Genomic DNA, 12,729 nt, shown 5'->3' with positions numbered 1-12,729 from the left:
TAACGAATGTACAAATGTGCTTTATGCAATTGATGTATGTATGGATTGTGATAAGAGTTGTATGAACCCCTAGTAAGATGATTAAAAATTAAAAAAAGAAAAGAAAGACCCATTGTGGTTTACAGCAGGCTCGGGCTCCTGATCAGCAACTCGATTCTGCCTAGAATAACCATTAGGGTTTCATTTTCCTTCAATGCAGCGGATGCATTCACTGCACCCTCAGTAACAAGTGATGCTTTCTGAGTTCTACTTGGGTGCTTTGTGGCTGGTCCTATTATAAGACAATGGTAAAGTAAATTTAGTATAATTGAGCACCAAAAATAATAAATATGAAGACTGGATGTAGGAAATGCATTGTTGAGTGAAAAAAGAACACAAAATTGAGTAGTCATCATGATTGTACGTCTATAGAGACAATCTATGGCTACAGATTAGACGAGATCATAGAGAAAAATGACAGGCAAGGAATTTGGATATGAAGGAGTTACAGTATTTTATGGTTATATTTTAAATAAAAGGCTATTTATTGTTCATTGGAATGCTGAGGATAAATGCATGGTGTACAAAACAGATACAGAGTCTGCCTTCTTGGGTCTCCTGATCAAGTAAGAGGCATTTCAATCAAATAAATAGTGGAAATGTATGCTTTTGACTTTTGCTGTGATAAAGAGGTCATATGTGAACTTACAGTAGGGCTAGAAGGTGTCTCTGACCTGCGATTAAGACATTAACTGAGTCAAAAAGGAGCCAAGGCTGTTGTAGACCTGCTCTCCATAAAGTGGCCACCAGTCTCTTATAGCTTTTGAATACTCGAATAATTGCTCGTCCAAATTGAGCTGTATTATAATTGTGAAAATACACTGGGTTTTTAAGACATACTATAAAAAAGGCTGTAAAATATCTCAGTATTAACCCTTTTATGTTGATTATATGTTGGACTGTATATAGGACTCTGGTTTTTTGGGTTAAATAAAAGATGGAAGTTCATTTTATTTATTTATTTTACTTTTAATGCAACTACTAGAAAAATTTAAATATACAAGGGGCGTAAAAAAATGAGTAGAAAGTGCAATTAAATGGTAATGGAATTTCCCACAAACTGTTTGATGCCATCCCTTTGTAGGCGGCTCTTGTTTGTGGTTTGTATAATTTGTCTTAGACAGCACTGAGTAGGAGTCATGAAAATCAGACCACGTGGGCAAGCAGAAATAGCCCTGGTCTCAATGATGCTGGGAAGGATAGCCCAGTACAGGGTCTTATAATCCTGTGTCATGTTAAGGGGTTGATCTTTGTCCTGTGAGCTCTATGAAGCCCTTGAGGCCATGTTAGTAGGCTCTGGCATCTCAAGATCAGACTGTGAGGGTGAGTCAAAAGCATTGCTACAAGAGTATCGAAACCTTTATGAAAGTCAACTTTGATGCCGCTTCTTGACATTTCCTCCATCTGGGCCTACACACTTGAAGTTGCTAATTCCTTCTCCTTAACTGGTCCCCAGAGAAGTCTGTGCTCTTTGATTTCCACAAATTCAAAATGGCAGTTTGGGCATCCTTGAGGGTCTCGAAGCATGTCCCTTTTCAATGTTCTTTGAGTTTTGGGAACTAGAAGACATCTGAAGGGGTGGGGCTGTGCTAAAGGTGGGTAGGGTTTCCTGATAAAATGTTCAAAAGGACAGCCCCTGCTACCATAGAAGAACCATCAGGTGTGTTGTTGTGATGGGAACATTTTTCTTGGCTTATCTTCCTGGCCTTTTCCTCACCAGTGCAGTTTTCCATTTTTATAAAGTGATTTTTGTTTGGTTCTGTTTTCCATAATAAGCCCTGTGATTGTCTGTTGTCATTCTGCCCTGATGACCCCTTCCAAATCCCCAAATCGCAGCCTTCTGACCAGGCCTCTCTGCCTTGAGTTTAAATGGCCTAAAAGATCCCTTCTGCAGCCATTGTGTTGACTGGACCTTTTTCCAGAAGACACCGTGATGAGACCAAGACACGTATATCACTAGGAGAATTTGCAGCTGCCCACGGATTGCAGAAATGGTGTTGAAACGCCTTTTGCTTGGAACATGTAAACCCATGCGGGTAGGAACTGGAGCCCCAGAGATATACGTTCTGAGTCAGCCTCCTGTTTCTGGAGGTGCCTCTGGTTGTCTTTAGCATTTGAGCATTTATTATCGGTATTTAGAAACATTGCTTTGAGTTAGTAGGATACATGAAAATAAATCTGAGTCACATGGAAACTCATTTTGAATGTTTTTAATATCTTGTTCATTTCTTGCCTTGATCATAATGATTTTCATTTCGAATTCATTTTAGATTCTTCCTGGAATAATAAGTGTTCATCCTATAGTCAGAAATATGGCTGTTTTATGCTTGGGTTGCTGTGGGTTGCAGAACCGGGATTTCGCAAGTAAACACTTTGTACTGCTGCTGCAGGTAGGTTTGCCCTAGTGGCAATATTTCATTTGTTGTTGCTGAAGTGAACACTGGTGAGAATACTGATGCTCTAAGTTTATCTCTCAGGCTTACTGGATTGGGCCCAGGATGATTTTTATCTTTAATTTCTTTTGTATTAAATTTCTTTGTGGACTAAACCTAAAATGTCAGTCATTTGAAATTATTTTTTTCCCTTAACTATTTTGTTACTATTTTTAAGTTATTTTAACTCACATATTTAAAATAAATTTTTAAGTTGCCATATTTTATTTTTAATCCTATAGCACATATTGAATAGATGTTATGCTCCCAACACTGTTTTAGGTTAAAATATGTGACAGTGATAAACAAGATAAAATTTCTTCTAATGGAGCTTACATTCTAAAAGGGAAACACAACTGAAAATGGACATGTGTGTAGTGTATCAAGTGGAGAAACATAGAGCAGAGAAGGGGACTAAGGAAGGAGTGGGAGCTACTTGGTTGAGAAAGGCCTCACTAATAAAGTGACACCCAGCTTCATAGCAGAGGGGACCAAGTGAGCGTGACCAAGTGGATCCCTGCGGCAAGGGCTTCCCAAGACAGGGAAGAGGCTTCCAGCTGGGCTTTGTTTGCCATGTTCCAGCATCAGTTGGGTGTGTTGACAGCAGATTGAGCAAAAGGGGAGGATAAAAACCGCGTTGGATAGTGTCTGACTTTTAAGGTAAAGGAACACATCATGCAATTCAGTTTTAATTGAGTTTCAGGGATTTTTTTTTCCTTGTCTTACTGAAAGCAAATATTTTCTTAAAGGAAATAGAGTTTTAAATTGTGGTTATGTGTTGGGCTATTAACCACAAGATTAGCAGTTTGAAACCACCAGCTGCTCCACAGGAGAAAGATAAGGTTTCCTACTCCAGTAAAGAGTTCCAATCTTGAAAACCCCAAGGGGCAGTTCTCCTGTGTCCTCTAGGGCCGATATGAGTCAGAATTAGCTCAATGGTAGTGAGTTTGGGTGTCTGGTGTGCTTGTTTTGAGGAAAAGATAACTTTAAAATGAAATTTTCTATTTCTGCAAAGTGCCTTTCCTTGGAGACTTAACATTGGCATTGAAATTAGACTAAGAAAAAATACACAACATGAGATATTTTATGGCAGGTAAGCAAAGTTTTAGCACCACGTTTGCTTATTTGGTGGGCGATGTCTCTCCGTTAGGTTTTGCGAATTGATGACGTCACAGTGAAAATCAGTGCTCTGAAGGCAATCTTTGACCAACTGATGGCGTTTGGGATGGAACCGTTTAAAACTAAAAAGCCCCCAGCTTCTCTAGGTGAAGGCGCAGAAGTGCACAGCGATGATGATGAGCACGTGTCTGAAGAAGCTGAAGTGGAGACAGCGGCCACAAAGAATGTCCTGAAGCTCCTGTCCGACTTCCTAGGTGACGAGGTAGGCGGTGGCCGCTGGGGGCCGAGCGGACCCTCTCAGTACGTGTCTGTCTGCTCTTTACACAGCACTCTGTGTTTTTGGTACTACAGTTGAAACTTGATCAGAGAGTTTATTCATTTTCTTCTTGAATCTCTTAAATCTCACCTTTCCCCTTTAGGATACACACTTGTTTCTCACTATCAGAGTAGGAGATTTTTTTCTCTGACTTGATCTAAGGGTTTAAAGTTCTTCCCCTAAGGGTCTTAAGATGTAATTTAGAATCATGTTACCTTGGGTAGGTAGAAGGTCTAAGACAGGGAATGGGATTAAATCTCTTCCCTCTTTAAGGAAGAGTAGTACTTTAACTTTTTAAAAAAAAAAAATCATTTTATTGGGGGACTTTACAGCTCTTATAACAATCCATACTTCATTTATATCAAGCATATTTGTACATATGCTGCCATCATTATTTTTTAAACATTTACTTTCTATTTGAGCCCTTGGTATCAACTCCTCTTTTTTCCCTCCCACCCTTGTGACCCCTGGATAAATTATGAATTATTATTTTCATCTCTTACACTGACCGCTGTGTCCCTTCGCCCATGTTGCTGTTCGACCCCTCAGGTGGTGGGGGGGTGGTTGTGCATTGATTGTTTCTATCAGTCCCCCCTTCCTCCTCCTTTCTCCTTCCCACCTGGTATCACTATTCCCATTTCTGTTCCTGAGGGGATTATTTGACCTGGATTCCGTGTGTCATGAGCTCTGATCTGTACTACTACTGTATGTGCTCCAGTCCAGCCAGAACTGAAAGGCAGGACTGGATTCATGATAGTGGGGGGTGAAGACGCCTCAAAGAACCAGAGGAATATTTTGTTTTATTGGTGCTCTGCTGCACCCTGGTTGACGCATCCCTTCCTTGTGGCCTGTCTGTGAGGGGATGGCCCATTGTCTACAGATGGGTTTTGGGTCTCTGCAAGGAAGCATACTTTTATAACATAAAGAAGCATGAAACTAATTGTTTTAGTTTTACTTTTTATTTTTTAAAATTTTAGCCATGTGATAAAGTAAATACTTACTGTTGGGAAGTTCCAGTGCGTTGGGTTTGCTCATATTGTAGCATAGAAAATTATTGACCATGAAAACGCTTTGAACAGAGAGTGACTGAGATTGTGGGGTGCAGTGGAGAGGGATGGGGATAGGACTGGTCTTCTAGGTCACTTTCTGGCTAACATTCAATTCCCTGACTTTGACTTTTTTAGTAATCGCCACTAACAAATCTAGACTTCCTCAACTCATCTCTAGGCCATAAGAAACAATCTCCTCCTGCTTGAAACGTTTGCTGTCCTGTCTTCACATTTAAAGTCAGCTTCACACTCCTGACCATTGCCATCAGGGCAGTATAGGCATTGCATTTACAAACGGGAGGTATGCCGGGGCTCGGGAGCTGGGGGACTGTCTTCTGGTGGCGGCTTGGTTAAGCTCATTTGGGTGTGGACTTTGGGTAACATATTCACTGTCTGCCCCGTGTCCTTGTCTGCAAAGTGAAAAGAAGAGTCCTGACTCTCTGGGACTGGCCCTTATTTCATCCAACACACCTGTGAGTGGCAAAGAGGTGCCAATCTCGGATCTCTGGAGGGAACCTGCCTTGGCCCTGGCGGTGGGAGTGGGCACATGGGCTCAGTGATCGGAAAGTACTTGGCAGTGCCCACAGCTCCATACATCGTGTTTTGAAAATGCTTTTGAGATAGCTCTCCAGTTTGCTAATCTCATGTTTTCTCTCTCCCTCTCACGCACATTTGTCTTCCACTCAGAGATGACAGTCTCTGGGGATCATTTGCCATACGTCTGGATCACATCTCTACTTTTTCAAAAGCCTTCAGTGATTCCATAGCCTGCCTGCCTAAGCTTTCACTTCTCTGTTGTTGTTTGGAGGGTCTATAATCTGACTAGGCCCTGAGCTATTAACTGCAAGGTCAGCAATTCAAACCCAACAGCCACTTTGTGGGAGAAAGAGGAGACTGCTCCCTATTTACAGCCTCAAATCCTCTTCAGCGTCACTGACTTGGAATTGACTTGATGGCAATGGGTGCACCAAGCATTCTCCCAACCAAACTCACTGCCATGGAGAGTTGATTTCAACTCACAGTTACAGAGTAGAACTGCCTCCGGGGGTTCGGAGACTGCCACTCTTCATGGGAGCAGACAGCCTCATCTGTCTCCTTTGGATGGGCTGGTGGCTTCTGCTGCCTTTGTGGTCAGCGGCCCAGCGTATAATCCACCACACTGCCAGGGCTCCTTTCTTCCCATTAGAAAGATAAAATAGTAGTTAAGCATTTCTGAGGATTTACTGTGTAGTAAGTTAATATACTAAGAATTTTACATGTACTTCTTCACCCTTTTAACGGCCTTAGGTGACAGGTCCTTTTTGTGCATGAAATCAAGTGCGGCTCAGGGAAGTTAAATTACATGCACAGCATCATACAGCTGGGCGGGGTCAGAGACTTGATTGATTCCTGCTCCAATCCAATCCGTCTTGTTCCCCACCCCTCTGTCTCCTTCACGCACCGCTGTATTGACTTTTCCCTTCGTTTGTTTTGGTGACTCTGTCCCGAAAGGCCTTTTCACCCGTGCTCTTTCTCTTCCAATCTACTCATAGTTCCGACGCTGCAGGACACACTTCTGAGGCTTCAGGGTAACACAAGTCTTCTCTGAAGGCGGGGACAGTTGCTATGGGTTTCCAATTCTCTGAAGTACTTATTGTTTGGGGGCTGGCAACATTTCATCATTTCACAAGGGCTCTTGATTTCTTTAAAGCATTTTATGGGGATTGAAGAATTTATAATTAAGTTAAAGATTTGTCACTTGACTTTAATTTTAAAGCGAGAAAAATAAAATCTTAGATTCCTAATAGCTAGTGATTATTATTATTATTATTAATCATTTTACTGGGGGCTCTTACAACTCTTAAACAACAGTCCATACATCATTTGTATCGAGCATATTTGTACATATGTTGCCATCATCAAGCTAGTGATTTTTGAGTGGTTGGCATAAACATATTATACAACAGGCTACTTACAAGGCTGAAAGGGGAAATGTGCTAAATGTTTTCTTCTAATGAAAGTCATTTTATTAGGTGTCTGAACTCCGAACAGGAGCTGCAGAAGGACTAGCCAAGCTGATGTTCTCTGGGCTTCTGGTCAGCAGCAGGATTCTGTCTCGTCTGCTCTTGCTGTGGTACAATCCCGTGACTGAAGAGGACGTTCGGCTTCGCCATTGCCTTGGTGTCTTCTTCCCCTTGTTTGCCTACGCCAGCAGGTAGGGTCACATGCAGCAACCCATACCTGACAGGTGTCAAATTCTAGCCGCCCCACCCCCAAGAGTGATGCCTACGGTGTCATTTGTTGGTGTTCTCTGTCTTGCTTAATTGGATAAAAGATGAAATGAAAACTTATGTCGCTTTTAGCCACCTGACTTATCTGGCTGTTCTGTTCGTAGAGGTGTGCTCTGTCTTGGGAGGTTGAAATGTGTGCTAATATGCTCAACCATCATAAGCTTCTTTTCTCCTAATATGATATTCTGCCAACAAACTTTCCATTGTTTTTCCACAGAGCCAATCAGGAATGCTTTGAAGAAGCATTTCTTCCGACAGTGCAGACACTGGCCAATGCCCCTGCATCTTCTCCTTTAGCTGAGATCGATATCACGAATGTCGCCGAGTTGCTTATTGACCTGACGAGACCAAGTGGACTAAACCCTCAGGCCAAGAATTCCCAAGATTATCAGGTGGGTGAGTATGTGGATGGTAAGGATGAAGATCATTTTGGTTTTGATAACCCCTCATAGATTCTTTAAGGAGCCCCGTGTTGGCGCTGTTGGGTAAGCACTGGACTGCTAACCCCACCATCAGTGGTTCAAGCCCACCAGCTGTTCCTTTGGAAATAGATGAGGCTGTAAAGATTCACAACCCTGGAAACCCTCTGTTGGGTTGTTAAGAGTCAGAATTGGCTCCCCAGCAGGTTTATAAAATCTTTGAAAGAGCGAGAAGCTGCATTTTGATTTTGAAGCTTCTCTTTTTTTTGTAGTCCGTGACAGAAAGTAAGGAGAAAACAAATTTGTGTGTCGGGGGGCTGGGGGGGGGAGCGGGGGGTAATCATATGAAAATAGAGCTAATGCTAAGAAAATCATTGAATAGAAATTCATTCCTCTCACTGCCCCTCTCCCCACCCAGTGTTGTTGCTGAGTGGGTTCCGATGCATAGTGGCCCCGTGAGCAACAAGATGCGACACCCGCCGCTGTTCTGAAGTACTCACTGCCCTGTCCCGCTCCAGCCTCAGCCGTGGTCGAGGGTTTGCCGGAGCTGGTGGTTGTGGCCACTATGTCAGTCCATCTCACTGAGAGTCTTCTTCTCTTTCACTGACCTTCACCTTCACCCTGCGTAATGCCCTTCTCCTTTCATCCTCCCTGACGGTGACGTCCAAGTGTGAACGAGACAATGCTCGCTTCTAAGGAGCGTCTGCCGCTACTCTAGACACAGAGGAGTTCGTTTTCTTCACCAGCACCACACTCCAAACGCGACCGTTGTTTGAGGGCTCATTGGGCCTGCCTTAGGTGGCGTCCAGCTTTTACACTCCTGTTCTCGCAGAGCATTGAAATACCATAGCTTGAGTCAAGTGCACCTTAGTCTTCAAGGTGACGTCTTTGCTCTTTAACATTTAGCTCACTCAGAACTCACCTGTCATCTAGTCAGTGCCAGCTCAGTCACCCTCTCGGGTGGAGGAGTTTCTGAGACCGCAGCTGTTGGCTGGAGTAGAAAGCTCCATTTTCCTTGGAGCAGCTGGTGGATCAAACTGCCAACTTGGGAGTATCGCAGCCCCGCTTGTGAGCACTCCGCCACCACAGCTCATTAACGTGGAAAAGGGGCCTTTTGCAGTCGAGCTGCCCAGTGTGGTGCGTTGCTGGAGCACCACTGGCGAGTCAGCATGCCACAGCCACGTCCTGATGTTATGTGGGACTCACTGAACCTTCAAACAGTGACTTAGCTGTTAACTGCCTGTTACAAGGAAGGGGGGGGAGTCAGAGAATGAAAGATGCCCGCAAGCTTATTTTGGTTTTGGGTTGTATTTTGCAAACTGATCCGCAAATTAAACTTGGTCTGGGTTTCAGAACTCTCCGATGTCATTTAATCTGCCTTATTTCCTTTGAAATCAGTGATGATATTGCAAGTCTTGGTCTTCTTCAACTGCTACCCAGTGACTACTTGAAGAGTCCCTGGGTGGTGTCAGTGGTTAAGCACTTAACCGCTCAGCCAAAGGTTGGCAGTTCACACCACCCAATGGAGCCTTGCCTGAAAGACCTGGCAATCTGCGCTCTCTGGAGTGTAGTCTTCCTCTGCACCACAGGGCACCGTCATGGTCAGGACAGTGGACAGCACCGGGTGTGGGTTAGTGTACTCTGGTCAAGTCACTGTGCTAGATCCTATTGGAGAGATTACAGAGACCAACCACTAAGGCAGTCAGGACGTAGTTCAACGATACAGCTATTCAGAGCTTTCTGAGTATTGGCAAGAGCAAGATTGGTATGGTAGGGATGATGACTACAGCGGTAGTGGTTTTAAAGCTTAGGGAGTAAAATTCAGGTAGGTTTTGCAGTGGGATCTGAAGAGTGGTTTGGATAAAGCGGAAAGGCAGTTTTTAGCGACGGTCATGAACTGATGACGGTACAAGTCATGTTAGGGAACTAAGGGGATGGGAGACATCATTTTGACTCAAGCTCTGACCATTAGGGCAAAAAGGTGGGCAAAACTGGAGTGCTTCAAAGACCAAGGAATTGGGATTTGGCCCAATTGCAGTGAGTGCCGGTGCTAGGGTTCACTGGATGAGTGCTGTTAGGAAGGCTCACAGGGATGGTTATGTGAGGTGAGTTGCTGGAGAATGGCAGAGAAAGTGTTAATCAAGGGAGTAGTTCAAATGCTAGTCCAATTTTAAAAATATTAAAAAAATGTAAATGCTAGGTCAGAAACAATTGCTTGAACTAGAGTATTAGAAATTGGGGGGTGGGGGTGGGAGCGAGCGCGCGTGTGTGCGCGTGCGTGCGTGTGTGTGTGTGTGTGTGTGCGCGCGCGCGTGTGTGCGCGTGCGTGCGTGTGTGTGTGTGTGTGTGTGCGTGCGTGCGTGCGTGCATGTGTCTAAGTGTAACTATAAGCCCAGTATGGTGAGCTTTGAGATGTGGCAGAAGTGGAAGAGTCCAGGACAAGGCTACGAGACAAGGCCCCAAACTGCCGACAGGGTCGTTGATTTGGGGTTTGTCTCAGGGTCAGCATCTGTAAGGTCAGAAATGCAGGGAGGTTGGAGCCAAGAGAGACACTTGAACCAACATTCGGACGCCTCAGCTGATTCCTCACGGCAGTGGTTCTCCACCTGTGGGTCATGACCCTTTTGGGGGTGTCTAACAACCCTTTCACAGGGGTCACCTGATTCATAACAGTAACAAAATTAAGTTATGAAGTAGCAACGAAAATAATGTTATGGTTGGGGAGTCACCACAACATGAGGAACTGTATTAAAGGGTTGCGGCATTAGGAAGGTTGAGAACCAGTGCCTTAGGGAGTTCCCAAACTGGAATGGCCCTTGCCAAAGTTCAGGGCTGAGGCGTGTGGCCAGGGCTCAGGTGCCTGTGTATCCACCAGCCACTGGCTCTGGCCTGACCCTGAGGAAGGAAATGTGGCCCAGGGCTGGGATCCCTCATCAGCTGGCTCAGTTCTATCAGCCAGGAATCTCTCACCACCACTCTGGAGAGAAGGCGGGCTTCCTTCCTACACGGGGAGATCTGGGCCCTGAACTGTCCACCTACTCCAAAAAGTCAGGAAGCAAACCCTCTGAGGGATACAGACTTTGATGTTCTGTATTTTGCATTTGGGATTGTGGCCAAGCTAATTAGTTGGGGTGTAAGATGTGTGGGGCTGTCTTTCATCCTCCCACTTTCTATTTACAAAGATGTTTCTCTTGGTGTTGTAGGCCTCAACAGTACATGACAATTTGGCCGTGAAACTTTGTAATGAGATCTTAGCAAGTCCATGTTCACCAGAAATCCGGGTCTATACAAAAGCCTTGAGCTCTCTAGAACTCAGTAGCTGTCTTACGAAAGATCTTCTGGATCTACTCAATGAGATTCTGGAGGTAAAACAGTTTAAAATTATTCTTAATTCGTTTTGAAATCTTTAAGTTGTTCTTTGAAAAAGTTATTCTTAAAGATCTGTCAAATCAGAATCATATTGTAACTGCTCATTTGAAGTGACTATTTCCCCATCTATTTCGTATAAACGTTAGGATGTAACCACACGACTTGTTATCTATAGTATTTTTGAAGGAAGATTAGAAAGTGTTGTATTTAAAATGTTAATCATGGTTTCTATTATAGCAAGTAAAAGACAGGCTGTGTCTGAGGGCTTTGGAGAAAATGAAGATTCAGTTGGAAAAAGGAAATGGAAAACAAGGGGACCAGACTGCGGCAGTGCAGGATGGCAGAACGCCAGCTGTCCTTGAGCGTGAACACGGTAACCACCTACTGACACCTTTCACCTTTCCTGACACACAGCTTTTCTCTGATACATGTGACTGCTTCGGAAATGACTCTTTCTTCTCACTGATTCCCTTGGAAGAGCATCTTGCCAGGATGGTATTCTAACTTCCGAGGTGTGAGCTTGTCTTGTCTATCTATTCCTTGCCTTACAGCCACAAACAAGGATGATCCTTTCAGAAGTGTTTGCTTATTTTCTAGGATCCACATTTCTTCTCAACAAGGATTTAGGATAACTGCTCAGTAGCTGCTAATGGAATTCACATGTCCATTTTATGAATGATATACTTGAAAAGACCATTTAAAATATTTCATGAGATTATCTTTGGTTGACACTGTGTATCATTTCTTTGAACAGAAAAGAATAAGGATTTATACGTGACTCCTCACAGGGCTCAGAAAGCAGTCCGGGCATCAAAATCCACCCAGCAGAGGTCCACCAGAGGTAGGGGATGGTTGACTCCCGGGTGGCCTTGAGCTTTATACTAACACTGCTTTAACACTTGTTTTCCAATAAAATATTCGCTCTGCAAGGGTTTCCCTTGTGGCTGTAGGGATTAAGATTTCTAAATGCCTCAGCTAGCCTGCGCTTGCTTTGTCATTCTCCCCACTGATAGCAGTGCTGCTCCCAAGGGCTTCTGACTGAAAGACTTGTGGTGCGATGCTGTAGGCTGTTTGATTGGATCAAGCGATGGCTTTATCTGATCAGTAGTGTAAGCATCTAGGTCCCCTTTTCCCAGCCCAATATTTTTTTGGGGCTAGGGTCTTCCTTGTTTTCTCTTATTTCATAACTCTTATTCCTTAACTTTTCAACTTCACAAGGAATACTCAGCAACAGGAGATTTGTTGGGATACATTAAATGTTGAATATTAGGAAATCACTTGGAAAAACATCTGAAATTCAAAATCTTTTTATTGTTTTATTTTCTTATTACAAAAGCAATGCATGCTTATTACAGAAGAGTCAGAAAATACATCCAAGCAAAGTACTATAAAGAACACTAGTAATTCCACTCGTCAGCCGGCCACTGTGTTCGCCCTTGAAAAAATATTTTTTGAGTCTTTTTTTACACAGATTAATTTGTTCCTAAAATGGAATCTGGCCATAATACTGCTTTATCATCAATCCATTATTTGAACATCAATTGCTCGAGATTGTTGCAAATTGGTCCCCTATTGTTGGATGTTTTTTTGGGGGATACGTGAATTAGAAATTTAAAAGGAACGAAATAGCAATGATGAAACATACAACTTTCCTCTAGTTCCTAAATGCTTCCTCCTCCCCCACTATCATGATCCCAATTCTACCTTACAAATCTG

General features: G+C 43.5%; 1 protein-coding gene across 1 annotated transcript in view; it reads left to right on the top strand.

The window, feature by feature from the left end:
- NCAPG (non-SMC condensin I complex subunit G) overlaps window positions 1-12,729 on the top strand; it is a 41,396-nt gene that overhangs the window by 25,146 nt on the left and 3,521 nt on the right. Inside the window, exons 13-19 of the mRNA XM_004707849.2 lie at window positions 2,310-2,429; window positions 3,622-3,852; window positions 6,968-7,149; window positions 7,443-7,617; window positions 10,848-11,009; window positions 11,251-11,386; window positions 11,768-11,854. Of these exons, the coding sequence (XP_004707906.2) occupies window positions 2,310-2,429; window positions 3,622-3,852; window positions 6,968-7,149; window positions 7,443-7,617; window positions 10,848-11,009; window positions 11,251-11,386; window positions 11,768-11,854 (1,093 nt within the window). The remainder of the gene's footprint in view (window positions 1-2,309; window positions 2,430-3,621; window positions 3,853-6,967; window positions 7,150-7,442; window positions 7,618-10,847; window positions 11,010-11,250; window positions 11,387-11,767; window positions 11,855-12,729) is intronic.

The sequence above is a fragment of the Echinops telfairi genome, unplaced genomic scaffold, assembly GCF_000313985.2.
Source record: "Echinops telfairi isolate 266 unplaced genomic scaffold, ASM31398v2 ScPeMD7_7468;HRSCAF=8506_1, whole genome shotgun sequence".
NCBI classification, from domain to species: domain Eukaryota; kingdom Metazoa; phylum Chordata; class Mammalia; order Afrosoricida; family Tenrecidae; genus Echinops; species Echinops telfairi.
Note: the sequence above shows the minus strand (reverse complement) of the source record. Positions and strands in the feature narration are given on the sequence as shown.